This window comes from Chiroxiphia lanceolata, chromosome 2 (assembly GCF_009829145.1).
Source record: "Chiroxiphia lanceolata isolate bChiLan1 chromosome 2, bChiLan1.pri, whole genome shotgun sequence".
NCBI classification, from domain to species: Eukaryota; Metazoa; Chordata; class Aves; order Passeriformes; family Pipridae; genus Chiroxiphia; species Chiroxiphia lanceolata.
The window spans coordinates 79,558,930-79,583,065 of NC_045638.1; the positions used below are offsets into that span (position 1 = coordinate 79,558,930).

A 24,136-nucleotide genomic window follows, 5' to 3' on the forward strand; every position below is an offset into this window, starting at 1 on the left:
ATCTTGAAGAAAAGGTTCTGGGGAGACTGTCTAGCAGTCTTCCAGTACTGAAAGGAAGCTTGTAAAAAAGGGAGAGCGACTTTACCTGGGCGGATAGTGACAGGACAACAGGGAATTTTAAACCAAAATAGAAGAGATTTAGATTAGTTGTTAAAAACAAATGAATTGCTGTGAGCATAGTGAGACACTGGAAGAGGTTACCCAGAGAAGTTGTGAATGCCTCAAACCTGAAAGTGTTCAGGGCTAGGTTGGATGGGGCTTTGAGCAACCTGATCTAGTGGAAGAGTATATACCCAATATACCCATGGCAGGGTATATTGAAACTCAATTATCTTTAAGGTCCCTTCGAACCTAAACCATTCTATGATTCTACTATATGATCTAAATTAATAGAGATAAAAAGATTAGCTACTCTATTTACTCCTGAAATAGTGCTCAGTGTTCTGGTGAAGTTTTCTGCATCCCTTTACTCAGAAGGTAATGTTTTTAAGCCTTTTACTTTGGTCAGATTCACTTTATGTAATCAGAGGGCATTCTGTTGTGTTCACTGAGGGGAACTTGCTCAACACTATCTGCCAAGCTGCTTGTTTAAGAACCACTCAGAGCCACCACAAATAGGCTTTGAATGTCAATCAGAAGACACACAGTGCGTGATGAAATGCAAGTAAGCTAAGGTTTTGCTGGATCAGCCCCAAGACCATAATATATTGTACTGTCAATCGTTATTTAATATTTACTCTTCAATAGAAATCCTTGAAAAATGGTGCCTTCAGTTGTTTAGCTCCTTAAGTATGACAGTCCATACCTCTTTCGAAAGCAGTTCCCCATTTTATAGCAAACTGCACTGTCTATCGTCCTCAATCTCCATATCGCCCAGAATTTATCTGTAATAAACAGTTTCATTACTCCTTTAAATTTTCAGTATATCACCTAGGGTTATTCTGGAGAAAAGCTTTTTGTAAATTAATTTTGCACTGTATTACCAGAGCAAAACATATTTTTCCTGAAATATGTGTTGTAAAGTATTTAGACCCATAGAATTCCTCTTACCAAAGAAAAGTCTAATGTACAGACACATATAGAGACTGAATTAGCAAAGCTGTAACAAGTAGGTACTTTTGAGTAATTGAATTATAATTAGAAAAGTTGGTTTCTAGAAAATAATAATTTATATATTACTGATTATTCTGTTTCCAGTCTTGTCCAAATAACAGGCAAAGGACCACTTATTACAAATCAGCACTTACATTTTGTTAAAATAATTTTTACTATTAAAAAAGAATAAAATTAAGATTTTGCCTCTTCCTTTGCAAAAACACATTTGCAATGAACTTTCTGATGAGAATATGAAATTATTAAAAAATAGAAACATCACCGTTGGTCTCACAGTATCAGTTTACATTGAGAAAGAGGGAAGTAAACTGTACAATTTCCGAGTTGTACTGCTCAATTTTTGTACTTTAAAATGTAATTGTTTTTATAAAAATATGAGTACTTGGTAATGCTGATTCAAAAAGTGGAACAAAACCAAATTATTGGAGCTGCTTTTAGTAAAATCAACATCTCCAACCTCTGTAATTACTGTGAGAGAATAGTAGCAGATAGCATCTGTTACACCATGGCTTCAAAATTGCACATTTATTGTGGGTTAATATGGAATAGCATTTAATGTTTTCCAGCTTCACATGGCGTACTACTATCATCTTCACTCTACTTTTTTGTAGAGAGAGTATGAAATTCCTCCCATCGGTACTAGGACTCTGCTTGTCTTATTCTCTTCATAGAAGACAGTGGGATAATTCAAGATACCATAGAAAGTATCTTGGAAAAAACCTTGAAGTTTATGAATTCCAGCAATGGAGTTGCTGAAAATATTATTTTGGATAACATTTATTTGCCTTTTGTGTTCATGGAAATTTCTATACACTCCCTCCTGTCAAAACCAGAACAACTTCTTTTACTAGTACAAATTGTTTTTCTCCTGCCCCTCCCCCCAAAGCCCCCCAACCCCCCCGAAAAAAAACCTGTTGAGAATTTATATCATTTCTCCACAGAAATTTTAAAAAAATATTTTTCATTTTTTCTTCTGACCTATTACTATAACTCACACTGAATACTGGCATACTAATGTATAGTCAGAACTTTTATACCAATGAAATAAAAAAGAGAAAATAAAAAATAATAAAACCAAGAAAAACTATATTTATGTGCACTTTTAGTATCCATTATCATCATCATGGCTAGGCTTCGAGAACAAAGATTTGGGAGTCCATTAACCAGGAAATGAACATGTCCTTGAAGTCTATTCCTAAACTTTGTCATTTGCTTTCTAGGTAAGCTTGGCAAGTTAGTTCACCTCCTTCTCTGTAAAACATGTTTAATGTTATTTAGCACTTCTGTAAAGAAATTTAAAATTTGAGATTGAAAAAGCATGGCATAAGAGGACACATTATATAAAAATATAACTTAATATACTTCATGGTATGGAATTTAACTTCGTGTTGAACTGACCTCCTTCAGCTGAGCAGATGACAACAATAGGGCTGAATGGACCATCTCCTTTGTTGTTGTAAACACCAACTTTCACCTCAAAAGGAGTCAGAGGTGGCACACTTTCATCTCTGTAGATGAATTTTGAGGCATCTGAAGATGTCACCATTTTTTCCTTCCATCCACGAGTTCCATTTGGCCTGAAGGCTACAATATATCCAAATCCTTCTCCACTCTGAAACTCTTCTGACACTGGCTGAAAAATTAAGTCCAGGTAATGATGAGACAAGGTTTTACTAATTTAAAAAGCAGTCACAGTTGCATTATAGGATTTTCCTTACCATACCTGGTAAGCAAATTGTCCTTATAAGGACAATTGCTTCCAAAGAAGAACCTAAGGTGAGAGAGTTTTCTCACCTAATCACTGTAGTTAGGTCATTGTCCTAGGACTGAATGAGCTCTTGGACTCATAAAATTATTTTCTTTTGTATCTCCCACTTTGTGGTTAATGCTTTAACCTGTTGTCTGTTGGTGGAATCCTGTTGTCTATTGGTGAAATAGTCTCTACCACCGACCTTGTTAAAAATATAGAGCAACATATTGTGAATAACATGATGTGCATGACTCCTACTACAGTGGGACTTTCCTGGTTTGTAGGTGCCAGTCTATCTAATTTCTGTGTCCGAATGGGGTGTTAAGTCTTGGGGATTTAAGTCCAGAGTTCAACTTAAGACTTAGGATATAATGTAATAATTCTATTTGTTTTAACTCTCAAACAGTTGTTTCACTCTTTTTAATTAAAAAAAACCCCAAAACAACAAAAAAACTCTCATTTTATTTTCTCTCCTCAGAATACCTGTGCAATTAGCCACTTCATGTGGGACACATCTGCCATAAGCAGGCAGTTAGAAAAGGAATTTATCTATTTTAGATAATTTTGGAGCACTCCAAAAGCTAAAATTTCGATGTCCAGCTCAATTAGTGGAACTTTTTGTGCTAATTAGTAAATTAGCAGTAGCTTGCATTTATTATTAAGTCAATGGACTAGTTTAGGGATTAGGGTAGGTTTAACATCTGTCAGCATACTAGACCTATGGCAAATGCCCAGAAATGAGTGTCTAAACTCCCTCTCTTAAAGTGCCCATCATAGATTTGTAGCTAATGGACATTGAATGAGAGCAGAGGCCCAGGGGACACTAAATCCTCTGCCCTCCCCATTGCAACTAGTGTCTCATCATCAGGCACTTGCAGACACAGTTTTCTACCCATCCTTCTGAAGCTATGCACTGCCCAACTGAGTTAAAAAAAAAATCATGAGTCCAAGAGCAGAGGATGTGAAAATAAGACAGACTTTGTAATCTAGTCTCACCAATGTATCTGTGGTTTCTTTTGGAAGAAAACTTTGTCCCTTGACAGAGAGTGAGATATGACTCACCCCAGTAGTCCCCCACCCCAATCACATAGGAAACACTATAAAGACACTCAACATGAATATTGCATACTACTATATTAGGGACTGGGATTAGGCCAGTTCATGTCTGATACAGTTCTAGTCACCTGATATTTTTGTTTGGGATTCAGTAAATTCTCTCTGAATAGGAGGGTTGCTGCTATTTATGGTTATAGACTATAAAGCAAACTGAAATCAACTGTCACAGCTGTCTCAGGTAGCTTGTGTTGGAGAAGACAGATGTGCCAACAGAAGGCAGCCTCTTCAGACAGCCTAAAATTTGCCAGTTAAAACAGATAATCAGAATTCTGTGTGTCTCTTACTATCTGAATATTTCTTCAAACTGCCTAAGCTAAGACCTTTTTTGTTAAAACTCCATGTCTTTATTTGATGGAATTCTTCTTGAGTTTATGTATAGGTGTGTATATATATTTATATACTGAATCTGAAACTCTTCATGATGAATCTAGAAGTTTTGAAAACTCAAGGAAAATCTCTGTTCTACTGGTTTTTTATGATTAGCAGAGAACACGACTCCCACTCCTCCAACTACCCACTGGCATGGTCATACACCTGTGTTGCATCTTGTAACACAATTATCTTGTCAAAATAAAAGTCTATTTCATCTCTTTAGTTTCATGTTTTTATGATTTAATTAAAAATAATTATTTCTTAATTGAAGGTAAAAGTTATAAGGCTTTCCTTTTCTTTCCCTAGCTACTATTTCATCAGGTGTTATGTTTACATAAGATCCAGAAAAATCAAATCAATCCAAGCAGTAAATCAGGAAGAAAAGTCTTACGAATTAGCACAACTTTGGAGCTGCTGCCATAATGTCCTCTATTCAAACCATGCAAAAATGCCCAATACTTTGAAATTTTTGAACATATTTAAGACCAGTATTTTGTGTTTTTGTGTTGACAAGATATGTCGTAAGGAAACTCCAGTACAGTACTCTTTACTTTGTTGTCAAAGAAGTTAACATGAAAAAAACCCCTTAATTAGAATAAGTCCCTTACCTCCCATGCAATTACTAATTCATGTCGCCTTCCACTTCTGCCACTTACATTAGCTGGAGGTGTCTTTGGAACTGTGAGCAAAAAGGAAAAACAAAACACAACAAAACAGAATGTCCAAGTTATTGAAGTTTTCCCAACAGTAATAAGCTTCTGCAGAAGATATGAGACATTAAATCAGAACAGAAATAAAAAACATAGCACTTTGTGATAAAATTTGCTCAAGTTTCATTTCAGACAACTGCACACTCAAGCTGGTAAACTCAAACAAAACATAAGCTTAGAATAAAAATAATGCTGGAATAAAAAACTGCTTAAGCACTATGCCTTCTACAGATTAGTCAAAATTTCAATGTATGGATCATCTAGTAGATAAAACAGGAATTATCTTGCTAACATTTATATTCATTTAATAGAAAATTTGAAATGCCAGAAAATTTTAGACTTCAGGTAAAATCTTAGGACATAGACAATAATGTCTTTATTATTTCCCAGATAAATAGTGATTTAGCATGTTTTAGTTTTTGCAAAGCTGCTCTACCAGGGAGCAAATTTTCAGAAATTTTAAACTAACCAACCGTAAGCAACCCTCATAATTTCTTCAAAGTGCTGGAAACAGTGGATTATCATATTTTGTAAAACCAGAAATCTAAGTTGTTCCATTGGAATTCTGTAATTTCTTTTATCTTACTTAGTGACTCTAATGAAGCTCTCAAAATGAATAATGTCTTGAGTTTATTTACTGTGAGCAGGTAAGTTTGCATTTTTTATTTGATTAAATATGTCCTAAGATATAAACTTATTCTTTTCTTCCTTACAGCAGTACACAGGTCATTGGTAGAAATGTACTGTGAGGTGTTAACTGTTTAGGCCTTATTGCATGTTGTTGTTGTTTAGTTCATTTGTTGAGTAGCACAGTAGCACTTGTCTTTGAACTATACAAAGAAAAATACATTTAAATAAATGTACACAGTCCTGTGTTGGTAATTAATAGCTTAAATTCAATGAGACTGTAGTTTTTACTAGTTTTGGTAAGTTCCCATAAAACTTCAGAATTCCTTTGTGTAGTCACTTTTTGAACCCTGAACTTCCCTTTAAAGAACATAAGCCCAATTCTGTATTTCCTCAGAAATGATGCAAACCTACAAAGTGTATTATTTTTTTCTGATTTATAAACCTGGAAATGAGGTAAGAGCCCTTTTATCTGTGGTTCTTAACAGACCAATAGGAGAGATTTCTAATGTGTTTCTCTCCAATAAAACTGTGTTCATCTGGCAAACATGGTGTCTTTAACTTATTCCTTCCTTCCTTCCTTCCTTCCTTCCTTCCTTCCTTCCTTCCTTCCTTCCTTCCTTCCTTCCCTCCCTTCCGCTTTCACACATGCTAAATGATGTGTTTCATAGTCACTGTCTGCTGAAAGCTCTTGATTTCTGTATAATCAGATGATTGAATTGCTTTGCAGTTTAGCTAGTGGGAAACCAGATAATCAGGCTGAGCTTGCAGTCCAGGCTCCTTCTCCAGTAGTGCAGAACTTTGGGGATGCTCAGCTCACCTGATAACTTTCTAAACAGTGGAGAGATTCTACTGACTGGTGACATCAATGTGTTTAAATTAAGTACTAATCTTTGCATGTCAAAAAGATAATGAACTTTTTCTTTCAGAAATGGAATTGCCCTCTGGATTAAATAAAAAAAAAAAGAAAAGGAAAAAAATAATACAATCAGTCAGTGTGTAACATTGGGATGAATGTTCTACCATGAAAAAATGCAGATGAATAATCATCTTCCAGTTAATTAACATGCAAAAATTACAGTGCCATCTCTAATGGGGCACATTTAAACCTTTTTTAGCATCCATTTTTCTTTTTTTCTTTTTTTTAAGGTACTTTTGGATAAGTTATAAAGACAAATGAAGTTCTCGTGTAGGTGCCACATTAGAGGTAGGAGAGTATGCTGTACTCTTTTGAATCATCCAGCATGATGGAGTTGTTTAACCTGCAGTGTCCTCCTTCTAGAATTTTCTTGTTAACAACTTTGCAGACTGCAGCCCTATTTAAACTAATAAATGTTAAAAGAATAAAACTGTCAAAAGGATGAATTTCTTTAGCACCAAACTAAAATGTACATTCACACAGTGAAACTCTTTCAAATGAATAACCATTAAAAGAATAAATGTGTCAAAAGATTAAATTTCCTCTGCACTGAAGAAAAGCAGAGTATACACAGTTAGAGGGGGACACTTTGAAATTACTAACTATTAAGTGAAGAAAACTATTAAAAATCCCCGTTTTTTGCCAGGCACCAAGGTTATATATCAGCCAACCTTTCAGCAGCATCACCTTTATATCAGTATTATATTTGAATTTACTCACACATGGCCTAGGTTTATTGCCATGTAATTAATGACTTTCCAATCTTTATGTTGTTAATTCTCAGCAGTGACACTCATGGATATGCACTTGCACCAAATATACAAGTATGAAGCCTCAACTTGGCTCCTGGACACCGGATACATGTGCCTGGGGGACAAGGACATTAGGACCTCTTTAGGGTTTATCAAAGCTAAGAAGTTCAGTATTGTTTCTTCTGAATACATACACCCCAACTAGTAGCAAAGAGTTCTTTGCTGTGTTAATGTGTCTCATTTAACAGCAAGATGAATTATTCCTTGGATAAAACTGGTCCTCAGGGTCATAAAATGGTTGTCATGTCTCTGATTCTGATCAACGCCTTCTTATTAGCCCCTTTGTCAGCTGCCTATTTTCATTTGTCTCCTGTTTTATCCTTTTACTGTAAGTTCTTTGGGATCAGGTCAGCTTTTTTTTTCTTTCTTCAGCCACTGGTAAGGTCAGAAGTTAAAAGGTAGGTCTCTCCATCATTCTGGTAATGTGAACAACAAATAGTACTAAAATCTGTGTTCTGAAAGACATAGTGACTAGCTGCAGCTCATAGTACATAATGGCTGGATGCCAGCACAAGTTGATGTTGCAACCTCCACTTAATGAAAAAGAAAAAAAACTCTAAATGACTTTGCCAGGAGTTTGATTTGTTTGAACAAACAACAGGATTTGTTTCTTACTCTTTTCCATTTTCATGGAATTACTGTGATATAGTGAAAATGAAAGTGAAATTAAACTTATCTCTTCTAAACCAAACAAAAAAAATCATTAACCTTTTCCACAAGAGAAGGTATGGGCAATGTAGTCCTCAGCAGTCCTATAAAGCATTTGACAGGATACTTCAGATATAAATGAAGAAAAGATGATATGGAAAGGTAAAGCTTATACATGAAACCATGGACAGTTGTTTAATAATTCACGTATATCTTATTATAAGCTAAATATGGATGAAAAGTTGTGATTTTAAATTTAGGACAAAATGTATGCGCAGAACTGTTGCTGAGGATTTTGTGTATAGGAGCAGTAGTTATAAAGTGCTGAAAAATGCTGACAGTGTCACCTGTATATTTTAAACCTATATTTAAATGTAAAGTTTGGGGAAGCTTTTGAAGTGCAGGGTAATACCACAGCTATGAAACCACAAACATATGGAGTTTGCATTGTTCACTTTCATTCCAGACTTTCACTGTGTCCAAAATTTTGAAAACCGCTCTCTGCTTTAGGGAGATTAAATTAGAGTTAAATCAGTTTTTAAAATTCTGTTCTCTTCAGTCTGCATGGTAGATGGATTTTCTGTTGGTTTTTTTGCGTGTTTTTTTGTTTTTTTTTTAATGAAGATGGTGGAGTTTAAAGATGAACTGATTCAAAGATTTTTGGTACTCATTTTTGGGTGAAATATTTCATTTTGATATAACAAATGAAGCATTGCCATTTGGTTTTGAAAATATGTAAAATTTGTATGTTGTTTCAGTTTTATTTAAGAATAGAATAATTAAAACAGAAAAGACAAATGAGAGTATTTCAGTTTGAGTTGACAGAGAATTTTAATTTTAATCTAAAATTATTACTTTACTTCTATTTTGCTAAATAAAATCAATAAACATTTTGATTAAAAACAGTTTTAAGGTTCCTGTTTTTACTTCAGTGAGCGAACTAAAAAAATCTTTTAAATTAGCTCTAGATTCCTCTCCTAATAGAAAGAAAAAAAAAAAATCACACCAAACCTGGAAAAGGTGAAAGTACTTGTAAAGCAGTTCATGTTCATTTTGACATTCCAGTCTTGTAAAGAAATTTAAAAAAATATTATTGAATGGATAATTAATAATTTTAAAGTGTTTCTATTTTGTGTTTGCTTGTTTTTTTTCCCCCAAAGAAATACCTTGTGATTTGTTTCAATTCTATGTAACTTTTTTATTATGAAGAGAAATGACAGTTTCTTAATTTTGTAGTGTGTCTTAATTTTTGTGCAGAACAAAAGTATTTACCAGCCAAAATGATATTTTATTATAATTGAATATAACTGCATTATTGCAGTAGAAACCTGTAGTTACATTTAGTCCCTATACTTTAGTAGGGAACAGGTGAGATTTAGGGAAGACAAAGAGAAGTAAGTGTCTTACTAATGTCCTGTTTTTAGAGTAAGAGATGCTAATCTGAGCTGCCCAAATTTACAGTTTTCTCATAAGCAATTGAGTCCAGATTTCTGAAATCCCAGTTCCCTACTTTATTTACAAGGTCTTTCTTACTCTGCTTGAATCCCGTATTCTTTAAGATAATTTCCTCATGGCTATTTTTTGTATAAATTCCAAAACAGTTGTCAAATAAAGCAAAATGAAGCAAAATATGAATGTTGCTACATTTTTTGGGGGATAAATTAATAAACTTCTCTTTAGTCCTTAAGAAAGGACCTGTAACTTTGCTCCAGGTAGAGTTCCAGTTATTTATTTCTTTTAAATCTCTTTATATCTTCAGATACAGATGTAGTTTGAAAAACAACACTTCTTAGCTGTGGAAAATGTATGGGTGGGGAAGAGTGGGTTTGTCACCAGCTTGGCAGAATTTCTTAATGTGAGGATCAAAGCTATTACACATTTGGCATTTTTTTCTTCTCAGTTGTTTCTATTCTCTCTATATATGTATGTACGTATGTATGTTTTTATCTATATATATCTCCTGCAGTAGACATCCAGGAAACAGAGGGAGCTAAGTGAAAACTCTTTCACTGTGTGAAAGACCAACCCTGAAGTTCTCACCCTCCCAGAAAAACAATTCACATCTCATCTGTTCAGGAATGAAATGTAAAACGTACCAGCATTTCAGAAATGGACAACACACATATTCAACTATTGGAAAACAAGGATGACACAACTGGTCTCAGGATCTGAAATATTGTTCTCATTTCCTATGTATTATTAATATTTGTAATTATGTAGGAGATAGAATTAAGGTCTATTCACTGACAAGAGGGCCATATGTGGCTGTGGGACTCATCCTGATTAGTCTCTAAATCTCCACATATAGGATGGAAATCTCAAATGCATGTATTCCAGAGAACCAATGCATTAGCTTTTCTGGTACATCTCATAGCAGCACACACACTGGATTTCTTTGCCAATATTAATTTGACCTTGCATTCCAATGTTTGAGTAGCCTGTAGACAACACTGTCAATAATTACAGTCCACTTTCTCTTTTGTTTTTCTCCATGGAAACCCACATTTTCTACAAAGGCTTTAGGAGCCCATGTCATCATCTGCAAATGTCACAGATACAGGAGGTTATCAATTTTTTTCCTGTGCAAAAATTATTATGATAATGGGAAAAGCTGAAACTTCTTTTATACAAATGACAAATAAAACAGCACCCCCAACAATAAAAAAAACCCTGAAAATAAAACAGTCTAAACTAGGTAATGTTTTTTCCTGAGAGAGAGACATTTCTTGTTGTGCTAGGAAGAAATTCTAGCCGAAAATAAGGGCAACTTAATGGAAAATATGGGCTTATTAAAAATAAAGCCTGTGTAAAGTCTGCTGCTAATAGAGTGCATTACATTGTTACCTCATAAAATCAAGTTTACATGCATGATTAGCAGGTTAAACTTTGATTCTACTCAATTTTCTCTCTCCCCATGTTTCCCTATGAATAGATAATATAATTGATGTTTTGCCCCCTGGCTTCAAGTGCCCTGACTGTCTTAGTGGAATGCTAGACATGTTTAAATTCGTATTATTGGCTCTTTGCACCTTGTGGGCCTGTAAAATATATATCAAAGCTAGAACTGACAGAGATGCAGCAGCTGGCTGTTAGATGTGCCAGAAAATTGCAATATTATCCATTCCGATGAAAGTAGCTATGAAAAGTAATCATGTTATCTAAATATGAACTAAGTGACAAGATTAGAGTTTAATTAAAAAATTAAAGCAAGTGGAAACCTGTTTATTATTCTGCTGATTTCTTTACACCATCCGAAGTATTATTTCCATAGGTATTTTTAGATAATGGACTAATATAAGATGTTGTTACTATCTCAGGGAAGAAGTGATAAAATAGGTGAGCTGTGGAGGTGGATGAAGACTTTAGTCTCTAGTCAAATTTGCTCTTGCCATTAAATTACGGATGTAGATTTCTATTTAGGTATGAGATAATGGAAGCAGAATCACACATTTTCTATCTTTGTGGGTTGTCTAGGCAGCCACATTCAGCCTGGTGAGTTCCAGCTCTTACCTGAACAGGAGTCACAGTCAGTTTCTCAGCTGGGAGATGGATATTTCTGCATTTCCACCTAGTGCAGGGGCAACCTGCCTGTTTATACTTGAGAACCACATCTACCATAACTGCAAATATCCAGGTTACTCTGTCTTTCTGAAATATGATTTCCTTTAACATGCATGCCCTTTAACAAATGAGAACTATGGTGATAGAAGTGGAAATCATGTTAATAGACATGTTAATAGTTTCCCTTGAAGATTTCAGGTAAAAAATTAGTAACAGAGAGATCCTGAAAAATAATGGGTCACTGGGTTCACTAAGATAGGCAATAAGGTGCTACTTTGAAAAACCATATGTAACCTGTTGTAACCCAATGAAAACTATCACTAGTTTCCTGTCTCTTCAGCATCTGAAAACTATACCAGGGGTAATAATTCACAAAAATCAGTGAAAAGCATTTCAGAAATTAGATGTAACAGGCTTGGGACTTCAGGAATATCTGGAGATGAGGGAAAAAGTGGCTGCCTGAATGAAGCAGATCATGAAGCCTCTGACGTTTCAAGACTGCCATACAAATTATAAGCAGCATACCATTTTTCAAAGAATTACATGTGTAACAGTTAGGGCTTTTTTTATTTAGTTAGTTCTTTGTTTAAAGCAGAGTCCACTGTGTTATTGTTCCAACTTTACAACTCTATGAAGATTCCAATGATTTGGAAAATTATTTCTTATTCTATCTCCACACTTCCTCTATAGAATAAAAAACAGAGGCTGCATCTATCTTTTTTATTACCCACTCCACTCCAAACCTCCAAACCATTTGCAGCTGAAACAGAAACCAAACCTTTTCTTAAAGAAAGGTCTTTCAAAACTGAGGTGATAGCAGCAGGCTTATGCTATGCTATGCCATATTAAGCAGGCACACCAGAAAAATTCATCTTCAATTTCTCTCAAAGCTGTTCAGTTGTTTTACTGGTAGCTATCTGGATTTCAGTGCCATGCTACAACACGCTCTTTTCTACTGTGATACTTGTGAAGCTGTAATTTTGGTAGCAAAAGAAGGTATTCCTAACTGGGAACGGGAAAGTGCAAGTGAACATCTAGTATGGCCTTTTTCCTATTTGAATTAATAAGTTACTAATTTATTACTCAAAAAGACTTGCATTATTGTCACCTCCAGTGCTGTTTATCAGAACTGATAAACCCCATGAGCTGGAGTACAGATCCTTGCTACTTGAGTTAAGGACTCTGTTCTTTCCTGTGGCAATAACAGTGGAATGTTACCCAGGAATTAACATCAAGCACTGGATGAACATACATTGCACACTGCATGCTTTCTCTTTCCTACAATTTTGTTTTTTACTGATCAGTATCATGATTTATCAATTCCTTTTTACAGAGGTAAAGTAGCAATGATTGTCCAAATGAATATTGAAAATGGATATGCATGAAGAAGACTGTCACTTGAGTTTTAAGAATATGCTTTAGCAAATACAGGCTTTGTTTCGTAAACCCTGGGAAAGAAGAAGAAGCCTACAAACATGACAGCTAGATGAAACTAGTATTTTCAAACTTGTCAAAAAAACATTAGCTCAGTTTAAATGCATTGGGTCGATTAAAATAGTGAACCATCTTTTCAAAAACAGGAAAAAATTTCCTCAGTCTGAAAGAGCATAATCCCAGGGGTACAACCTATCATAGGATAAACTTTCTCCAGAATGTTTTTGTTCTCTCTGATATATATTATCTGAATAAATAGGGAAATTGTTCAAACATTAGAGTCCAGCAGAATTTGAACTACCAATGAAAATTAAGGAAAGAAAAATGGTGGCAAAATAAGAGGTATTTTTTTAAAAATCATTTGAGATCAAAGTAGCTTGTGTTTTTTATTTCATTTTCATTTCCTCCTTTTCTTAATGGAACAAAATACGGAGCATCTGAAGCTTTTGTTATAAGGGTATCAAGTTTTATGCTGCAGGGAGCTTGAAGAAGATGAGGGGGAGAGTTGGAAAGGAAGCTTGCTTCACCATGTAAGAATGGGAATCAAATCCAGTGCAGTTCTGTGGTTGTACAGTGAGATTTACCAGCTAGCAACTACATAGTCATTTAAAACAGAAAAAAATAAATATGCCTTATTATAACTGAAAATAGATTTGTTAGACTTCATCTGAAATAGTGCATCCTGTTTTGGGGGCCACAATGAGACAGATATTGATCAATTAGTTCAGGGAGGCCATGGCGATGTCAGGGCTGGAGCACTTGGCTTGTGAGAGTCTGGGGGAGCTGGGCTTGTTCAGCCTGGAGCCTGGAGCAGAGATGGCTTGAGGTAACCTAACAGCTGCTCTCAGTGCCTGCAGGAAGGCCACTGAGGAGACAGAGATGAGGTCTTCATAGTGGTGCAGGGTGGAAGAGCAAGAGACAGTGATCATAGACTGAGATTGGAAGAGTTCTGACTGTATATATTGAAAAAAAAAAAATCACAGTGAGGTTAGTTAACTGCTGGCACAGGTTGCCCAGGGAGGATGTGTAATCTCTATCCTTGTAGGTTTTGAAGACTCAACTGGCCAAAACTCTGAACAGCTTTCTCTGAAGACAATTTATCCAGATTTGAGCAGAAGGCTGGAGCAGAGACCTCCAAAATGCCCTTCAGCCCCAATTATTCAGTTGATTCTCTGATTCTGTCTAAGAAAATCAGCCTGAACATTCTTCTATGAATGTTTATGGATGGCATAGACACAGAGTGGCAAATTATGGAGCTGAAGTATAAGATTAACATATCTTATAGATATATATGGATTACATATATATATATAATTCTTACCTTATATAAGGTAAGAATTTCTTTCTGAATGAGAAAGGCATTGTAATTTTCATAATTCTTATAATTCCCCTTAATGAGAAGTCTGTGTGTAACACAATTGTTGTATTTGTCTACAATATTTATAACCAGACAATCAGTTATACTTTCAAATTCAAGTGAATCTTTGAATTTGGCTCTCTTCTATTTTGTAAGACCCATAAGTTACTTAAAAATTATTCAGCTGAAGAAACATCAAAACAACAACAACAACAAAATCTATCTAGACCTCCTAAATAATAAAGCAGAATGAAGAATGATCTGAATTGTTCTGACATGGAGTTCTCTTCTGAGGCTTTGTCCAAATCCTATCTCTATCTCTTTCTGCCTGCTAAAACATGTCTTTCTAGCTGCCTAGAGATTTTTCTCAAATTCCCAGTTCTTCTTTATCTCCCTTTATTCTGCCCAAGTTACTGCCAATGATTCCAAGCTTTATGAGACCATTGTAATTTTCAAGAGACCCAAATAGGATATAAAGCGGTTTTTTTCCTGGTCTCCCATGATACCATCCTAGTTAGAAATATAATGAAATTTATTTAAATGTAATAACTATTCATGATGTGAATGACAAAAAACCACTTAGAACAAAAGGTATTTCAAACTAAGCAGCTTTTCATTGCTTTCCTATCTTGTTAAAAAAATTCTATACTACCTTCAATGAGAGAAGTTATTAAAAATATGGGGGAAGAGGCTGCATGGGAGCAGTTGTTTGAAGACACTGACAAGCAGCCTTGAACTGAAGAGCACAGGAAGTCTGTCAGAGGGAAGGCAGCAATAGCTTAAGTGGAAGATGAAAACTAAAACAGATGGAATAAGACTGCAGGGAATGGTTTTATTTGAAATTTCTGTGCATTAAAAAATATTCTTGTTATTAAACCAAGCTGGATCCCCATTACAAATAATATCACCCTGGAACAGTGATGACTGAACACAGAGGTGTATACCAGCAAGAAGAGATTAGATCTATTATTATATTAAAGTAGTCCTTGTTTCTGATAGTGATGTAAAAATAACCTGTTTATCTTTTCCTTACCTGCTTCATTTGTTCTGATCACTCGTGATGGTGCACTTGGGTCTCCAGTCCCAATTTTATTCATTGCTACTACTCTGAACTCGTACTCCACCCAAGGGTTCAGTTCCACAGCCATAGCAGACTCCATGTCACCACTGATCAGATCTGGAACTGTAGAGAGTAAAGAAATGTGAAGGTCAATCAGAAACCTGAAGCTCACATGCAGGATCTCAATAGTAAGTGGACTTCGTGATACAACACGGTCATTAGAAATGATCGACATCAAGGATCTAATAAGTCAGAAATCGCAGCGAGATTTTTGGCACTGTAGTACTCCTGAAAAGACACAGATTGAAGAGTTTAGGGGAGAGCTTTCTGCTTATTCACAGACGCATCATGGCCGGTGTCTTTGTGCTGTCCTTTCAGAGCTGTTGCTAAGTAACACAAAAGGAATGAAAAGAAGGAAAAAAACCAAAAAATCAGTGCTTTTGATTTGTCACTGTTCTCTTATGAGTATCTGTTTCTGTAGCTGACAGTGGTTATTATTGTGATGTTCAGGAGTTTAGAACAGTCTACTTGTGCTGTTTTAAACTTTCTCTCACCTGTTCTTACGGTCTGCCAGCCAAGAGAAAATGGACTGCGTGCTTGCAGATTGTAGAGGGAGATAGGGCTGTGATTGTCTGCCCCAGGACTCCAGGAGAGTGTTGCTGTGGTGTCTGTAATTTCCTCCACTATTACAACCCCTGGGGGACCAGGAGGACCTAGAAATAAAGCGGAATAATCAAACAGACTTCACCATCATCGTGGATGAGAAGCAATAATACAGGAGATGCATTCTGTGGGGACCCAGTGGAGTTCAACGTCCATGAAATACAAGAGTTACAATGCACAGTGCTACATCATGGAGATATCTCATTTCCACGATTTCTGATAGCAAATTGCAATTGTTGCTATTCTTTAAATCCTTCATGGGTGAATGTCAATTAACTTGACAGAGTGACAGCAGAAGAACTAGAAATAGACACAGATTAAAAAACACTGCAAAAACTCCGTAATAATTATTCTGCACCTAAAATTAGAGGAAAAAAAGAGCAACTTTAGGAATCATCCACGCTAGACTGAACAGTCACAATCACATCTTCTCCTTGTGTGGGACTTGTCAACAGGAAAGACAGATAGTAAGCAAAATGAAGCACAAGTACATATGTTTCATGAAGACAATAATGTTACTAATAACTGAATCAAAAATACAGCATTCATCCTTTTTCTCAAATTCACTCATTCAGGGAAGCTGACTGGATTACTAACATACTGGAGGTCCAGTATGTTTGATTAAAAACTATTAAAAACAAAATAAAAACCCAAGCCCAAATATTTTGAAAGCTGAAAATTACTATGGGACCATTAAAAGCAGACAAAAAACCCTCCTCAACTTCTTACTTTGAAAATTAAAGGATTATTTATTTCATTTAGCTGCACCAAATGTGAATATGCTAATCACCATTTGTATAGGCTGTGTGACTGCTGCAGTAAGTGAGGTCTCTGGCAACAAAAATGACTTTGCAAAGAAAAATGTGGCTATAATGTCCCAATCCGATCCATAATATTCTTATTTAATTCCACTTGATAGTTGATATTACTGGTGTTTGAAAATATAGTCCATTTGCACTTTCCAAAATAAATTGGAGGTAAGTTTTTCCTGGTTCAAGATCCTCTTCCACAGTTGTTTTTAACCAGATGTTTATGGGAAAATGTGAGTCTCTGTCATGGATAAACGCAAAACAAACAACTCTCTTGTGGTTTCTTATATTTAAAATGTCATATGAGTCCTGAAGGATAGGACTTAATACTTCTGTAAAATATTCATATTATTAATAGTTATAATTATTTATGAAAAATCTGGATTTTTTTTTGGCATCTAAGGGGCTTCTGATTCTTTCCATCCTCTTGTTGTTGAAGGCTGATGTTTTGCTTCTGCTCCTACACAGGTGGAGGACTGTGAAATCATAAATGCACTAGTGGACATGTTCTCCTAAAAGGGAACTGCAGGAAGGGTGGTGATAGAGAAAAACCTTAATTAATAGAAAGTCATTGCTTCTACACTTTGAGGGACCCCAATGCTGTTTTTATGTATCATATCACTCCAGCTGTACTGGAGGGAGACCTTTGAATATTTCCATTCCCGTGAGCTGTGGTGAGCTGTGTGGTCCCACTTGCTGAACTATTAGAGCTCAGCACCTGCAGATCCGGATGGCAAACACTGGGGTCTGGTGCCTCCATTTGAAGTGTAAGTTGCAGCCAGGATTGCTGCACTACTGAGCTCAGCATTATTGTATTTTAGTGCTATTTCATGCAATCAAATCTTTTGCTGGCTAGATTCCTCAATCCATGAGTAGAAACAAATTTATCTGAATATCAAATGCTAAAAAAACCCCATTAACTGAAATATTTTTAGTCTTTGTGATTTTTTGTCATTTGCAGCTGCAAACAGCTTTATGTTTCCTCTGATATGCCTTCAACAAAAGCATGTTTACATGAACTATAACAGCAGTAGGATCAGAGTTCTGTAATAGTTGGGCTCAATAACTTCAGAGTGAAAGAGACATTGAATCCTATAAATGAGAAAGCAATTTATGCTATTCACTTACCTCTATTTGTTTGGCAATGACCTACATGCAACTAATTGACATTAAAATGTTGGAAATATATGACATTTAGAAATAATAACAACAAGAGAGAAATAAATGTTTGAAATTCGAGATATTCAATTCAGTATATTTTAGTACTATGGATGTATGATGGAAGAATATTGTCTTCCTTGGCCCTGGGCCATAGGAAGAACAGTGTCTTCCAGTATTCCCTTGTTCTCCTCGCTCACCAGGCTTGACTCAATGTCTTTCATTGAGTTGCAAATGTGACTGCAATAAGATGGAGCCACTCCTTGGACACCTTGCAACTCTTGGCCTTTTGGAGTCCCATCTTCACTTACTGTGGAAAGATCTTGTTTTCTTCCTGGGGGAAAACATGGCAGAAAGATATGTCCTCTGCACTCCTGCCTTCCTGCCAAGTGTTTGCTGTTCTTTGATGGGAAGCACCAGGTCAGACTTTTGTCTCAATAGAAAGTCCTGGGGCTAATTTAATAAAATAGGGTGATTCTTCAATCTCCATCCTCTACTGTTTCAGGCTATTTGTTGGTGTACGGAAATATTAGTGAAATTTTTATTTGTAGCCATGAGGGAAAGTTTAGAGGAAAGCTGGGGTTTTGATACAATCATATGCTTTTACTGGGTTAGAGCCCTAGGCCCAGAATTATATCACGGTTCCAAGCACAAACAAAATTAAAGAGAAATATTTTAGTACTTTTCCTCTACAACAATATTTCTCCCATGCATTCTGAATGGTGTTAAAGAGTTTCTAGCCACTGTATTGTAACAAAAGAGCAAGATCTTGCTTATATTAAAGGATGTAAAATATATTTATGCAGACATTGCCTGATAAATTCTCAATCTATTTTGTTGTCACAGTTCTCTCATATTATTTAAACCTTTTAAATGCATTCCTAGGCATGACAATGTGTCATTATGCTTTCGGAGATGTGTGCTCTAACATAGTCTGCAGGGTGACTGCTAAAAAACATTTTCCAACTGCAGGCATTCTTGAAAGTGGATTAATAAAGGACAAAAGCCTCAGTGACAACAAATGTGTGACAGCTAGCCAGGACATGAGTGCTATGCAGATGTCACTTATTTTTGTAGAAATCTCATTAAATTTGATGCTTGGATGTAATCATTCATGGTGTCAGTCACATGGCTAAGGCAGAAAGGCTTTTCTCCCAAGGGCTATGTTATTGCTCAGGATCTCTGAAACAATTTTTTAGTTGAGAATAACCAATTGAGGAAAAAACGCCTGGTCTGCTCAAATGCTTATCTGGAAACTACACAGAAAATGACTGGTCATAAATGCGCTATAGTGCAGTTGACCTTCATAAAGAAGACATTTGTGATAGGCTCTTATGCAGCTCTAGGAGCACAGGAAACCCAGTGTCAAGGACATTAGTCAGTTATCTCCTTTCAGAGCAATTCCGCAGATTGATACTTCATTTCAGGACATGCACGACTGCATTTTGGCAAACTTGTTTTATGTATCTTTTTATTGTTGGACTGATCATCCTGAGAGGTTGTTAGATTGCTTGCCATGGTACAATGTTAATATGAGAGTTCTTGAAAAACCATTACCAATAATAGCTGTAGCCACTCAGTGAGACAGTGCCCTTTCCTGTGAATCCCAACATATGTGCTGATTTACTCCATTGCTACCTGACCAGGATAATTCTTACTTTTATCAAACAACTAAGAAACCTGATATGTAGCAGTTCACGAACACAGTTTTCTTGACCTGAAGATTTTCCTTTTTGAATGACAAGGTGCACTGGCTTGTCATCAAGAAAATGAGAGGTCAAGAAAAAGAGGATAAGAGGCAGTAACTACAGAAGAGCAGAAAAGGTGCATAAAAGTAGTATAAATTCCTTTTTCTATTCCCAGCTATGACAAACGATGTATTTGCACATGGTGGAGAATGAGAAGATGGAGAGAAATTTTGTTGCATAGTAGATAATATAGACAATATGGTTTTAGTGGATACATCCATGACTGCAGTCCCTCTATGTGTGGGAACCAGAGTGGTTCCTGTAAGGTACATAAGGGGCCAGGGGAGATGGAGAGGTTGTAACCCAGTGAGCACCAGGATGGACAGGAAGGTTAGACTCAAGGTTGGAAGGTAAGAAAGAGAAGTTGATTGACTATTGCAACCTGAATACTCTCGACTCATTTCAGGGATGAGGGTCAAGAGAAATCCCTGGTGTCATGCCCGAGAAGTTCTTTAGTGTTACCTGTATCATGTTGTGCTCCTTTGCCCTGATAGCTTCTCTGCCTTGTACTAATCTAAAAATAGTGAATTTGGATGAGGCAATCTTGAGAGGCTGATGATTGTTGTGAGCTCAGATTCCAGACTGCAGTCCATAACCTCTGAGCTGTATATTTGTGTAGTGGCAGTTGTAACTTGACACAAAAATGTGTGGACAGTGCAGAGAACTCGAATTTTACTTAAAGTGTAAAAGCACTAGTAAGCTATGAATTGCATCATGAATGACATTGCTAGAAGGTCCCAAATACAGTAATAGACTGAGTTTTGGAAATGTCTCTTTCTTTAGCATAGCCTGCTGACTACCTTTAGTGCTATAGGGCATCCCTTGCCAGCTGTCCTATTTCTGGTCCATGCTGTTTCCTTCACTCTCTGCAGTCATAGTGTGCACATCAGCACTCCCAGGACTACATGTGTCTCTTTCAAGAATTGAGTTAATAAACATCACTAAATCTCATCTATATTTTAGTACTTGTTTCCAGGCACTGTTTTGATTGAAGTTATAGGTATGAACTAAGTTGATGTTTTTAAAAAGCTTCTTAGAACAAAGGATCTTTTTTAAACTCTTGGAAAAAATATTTTAAAGATATGAATCTCTTTCACTTTCATGCCATTAAAAATATTATAGAAAAAAAGATCCTGTTACATGATCAAATTGCTAGAAATATTTTGATCTGGAGTCTATGGGCTAAAGGACTGATGCTCCATTACAGTAATATACTATCTTCCAGTGTTGTAAATGTTTTAGTTGATACACTGAAGAGGGCCAAAGTGCAGATCTGAGCTCTAGCCCTGATCCTATGTGCTCTTCTGGTGTCAGCCAGCCCCTATCACAGTGTCAACCCTGTGAAATTATGATTTTCCAACCAATGCTTTGGCACAGTTAATGAATTACTGTGGACTGGGACAGATCCTAACAGGCAATTTGTCATGCCCATCCTGAGGGGAGGGGGACTGGGAGTGTAACTGTGTGGATAGGAACGCTGTTGTACCCTTTGGCCTCAGGGAGCAGTTCTGTGTTATGGACGTATTCTGTGAGTCCAATTAGTGGGGTCTGTGCTCAAGGCATCTTCCTGGCCTTTGTTACAGCTCAAACATAATTTCAAGGACCAGCAAAAATCTGCTGACCTTGTTTACGTTCCATTTAATAATGTTGTGTTTGGAGGCCTTTAAACCCAAGTGCTTGTCTTTAAGTTTTATTGGCAATATCACAACAGAAAGGAGCCGGGTGGTCAACCTAACCAGCAGTTCCTGCGTTATATTTGCTCCAGGTCAGTGGAGTTCAGAGAAAACTGCTTCTAAAAAAATACAGCATGAAAGTGGATTTGTTGCTTAGATTGGTAGCTTTGCCAGTCTACAAGATTAATAGCTTTAACCTTTTCGTTTTATTTGTGGACCACAAAATGTGTACTCTTATATCACAGATTGTAGTCACAAAGACTTTCATCCCTTCACACTCCAGGATTGCTCTCTGCTCTATTTCAAGATCTTGCAGCTTCCAGGTAGTTGTTTCATCTTAATGCTCATTTTACTCACAGTAGGTGTTGCAAAGTGCATTTAGTTAGCTCTTAAGGCACAGTCTTAAAATACATGTTATATATTGTAAAAGGAAGATGATTTTCCATTAAATTTTAAAGAATCTTCTTGTTATGTTTTTTTTGTAGTAATATTTGTATTGTATTAATTAGCTTTGTATATGCTAATAACTTTCCAGGGGTGTAAAATATTGATGCAGAGAATTAAGAGGACTGGACTTTTTTTTTCTTTCCTCTAGAAAGGTACAATGTCTGTTGACATCCATAAAAACATAAAACACAATTTGAGCAGTAGGAGTGAAAAAGATAATAAAAGTGAACAATGGTGAACAAACTATTATTAAGATACCCAAAACAATAATTGGCATCTAAATCCACTAAAATCCTTAAATGTAGAAGAATGAAACAGTTCTGGAAACAAAGTTAAGTGTATTAATGCTTAGAGAGCACGGGTGTATTTGTAATATAACTGACACCAATAATTTTTTTATCTTTCAATTTCTTCTAAAGCATATTTTATAATAGATATGTATTATATAAAATATTCTTATAAAATAATTTTATAAAATAATAGAATCATAGAATCATTAAGGTATGAAAAGACCTCTAATATCATTGAGTCCAATCATTAACTTGACACCATTGTGTTCACCACCAAACCATGTCCTCAAATGTCACATCCATATGGCTTTTGAACACTTCCAGGACTGGTGATTCCTCCTTTTCCCTGGGCAGCCTATTCCAATGCTGCCTTTCAGGCCTTTCAATACTGCCTTTCTTTCCATTTCAGGAAAGAAATTTTTCCTTATATCTAATATAAACCTCCCCTGACACAACTTGAGTCCATTTTCTCTCATCTGGATGCTTGTTACATGGGAGAAGAGATTGACCCTCACCTCACTACAGCCTCCTTTCAGGTAGTTATAAGGAGTGATATGTCTATATATATAACTATATAAACATATAAATTATTAAAAGGACTAGATGTGCTGAAATGATCTTTAACATGATCACTGATGAAAAAAGGAAACATGCATAAATAATTTCCCAAAAATATTTGAAATATTTGAAATAATTTTTTGTTATAGAAGACGGCACATTTTGTTGGTTAACTTTTCAAATTCAAACCTTGAGCAAACTAACCTGGCTACTGCATTGCTCTAGTTCCCTTGCAAAGACCTAATGGTCATCTTCCTTGCTACACTCTCTCAGACTAAGTTACCTTGTAGTGTAAACCTTTGGTACCTTTGTTTACACTGTATACATTGAAGAAAGTTAAACACTGAATAAGTAATTTTGGGACTGGTACTCTTTGCTCCTTTGCAAGTAGGTGGAGAAATCTTAAAGAAAGATAGTTTGGAGATGACCTAGCTGCTCCACAGACTGTTGTAAGGTAGTGTGTAATGCAGCATCCAACATCTGTCTGAATAGCTTGAAACCAATGCTACTTACAAACAAGACTAATAAGAGGTGATAGAATTAATTTGAAAATTTAATGTTACCAAAACAAGTAATTTATTATGATAAAAAGCTTTCATTTATTAAATAAATGTTAAAATACTGGAAACTTGATTAGGCACTGCAGCTTTCATAAATATAAAAAAATCCTTTAACTTCACAACCTTGTGTTCCTAACTCAGTCATGATGCTTCTAAAAAGAAATGTGATGCATGAAAGGGATGACTGTGAAAAGTAACTACATTGGTGTTTGTGATATCACTATCACCCCTAACAAAATGGAGGTTAATATAGCAAAAATCACTCACCCTCTTATACCTATTTGAAGCACTGTCCCCATCCAGATGAGATGAGTATCATGACAAGTTTTGCATTGATCCTCTAATCTGAAAGAAACTCCTTGGTGTTCTTGGAAACTGCTGCTAAATCAGGACTTTTACTCGCATCAGGAAATGTGAAAGGGATCTCTACTCTTAACTATTGGCATGATGGCCTTTGTGAAAGCATGTTAGACTGCTGCGTGGCGTTCCCAACTTCCCCTATTTTTCTTTGCTGAACTACAGATGCTTTTCTCCAGCCAACCCTCCAAACTCGCAGAAGAAAGAGCAAGGAGTATGCAATAACTGACTTTGGCAGGAGATTTTTCTACTCAAGTTTTTCTTTATTGTAGCCTGTGACAAAGCAGAGCTTCAAATGAGTTCATTAGAAATTGTGTGTTTTAAGAGCAAAAGGATACTTTTTGCCAAAAGTAGCCATTTACTCTATTTCTTCTGCTTGTGTTCAAAAACTCCC

The 24,136-nt window shown here is 35.9% G+C and overlaps 1 protein-coding gene across 6 annotated transcripts in view; it reads right to left on the reverse strand.

Moving 5' to 3' along the window:
• CNTN5 (contactin 5) overlaps nt 1-24,136 on the reverse strand; it is a 614,386-nt gene that overhangs the window by 22,017 nt on the left and 568,233 nt on the right. For all 6 annotated transcript variants that reach the window (XM_032680305.1, XM_032680306.1, XM_032680307.1 and 3 more), the window contains 4 exons: nt 16,034-16,192; nt 15,453-15,602; nt 4,960-5,030; nt 2,512-2,746 (listed from right to left, as the gene is read on the reverse strand). In XM_032680305.1, the coding sequence (XP_032536196.1) occupies nt 2,512-2,746; nt 4,960-5,030; nt 15,453-15,602; nt 16,034-16,192 (615 nt within the window). The remainder of the gene's footprint in view (nt 1-2,511; nt 2,747-4,959; nt 5,031-15,452; nt 15,603-16,033; nt 16,193-24,136) is intronic.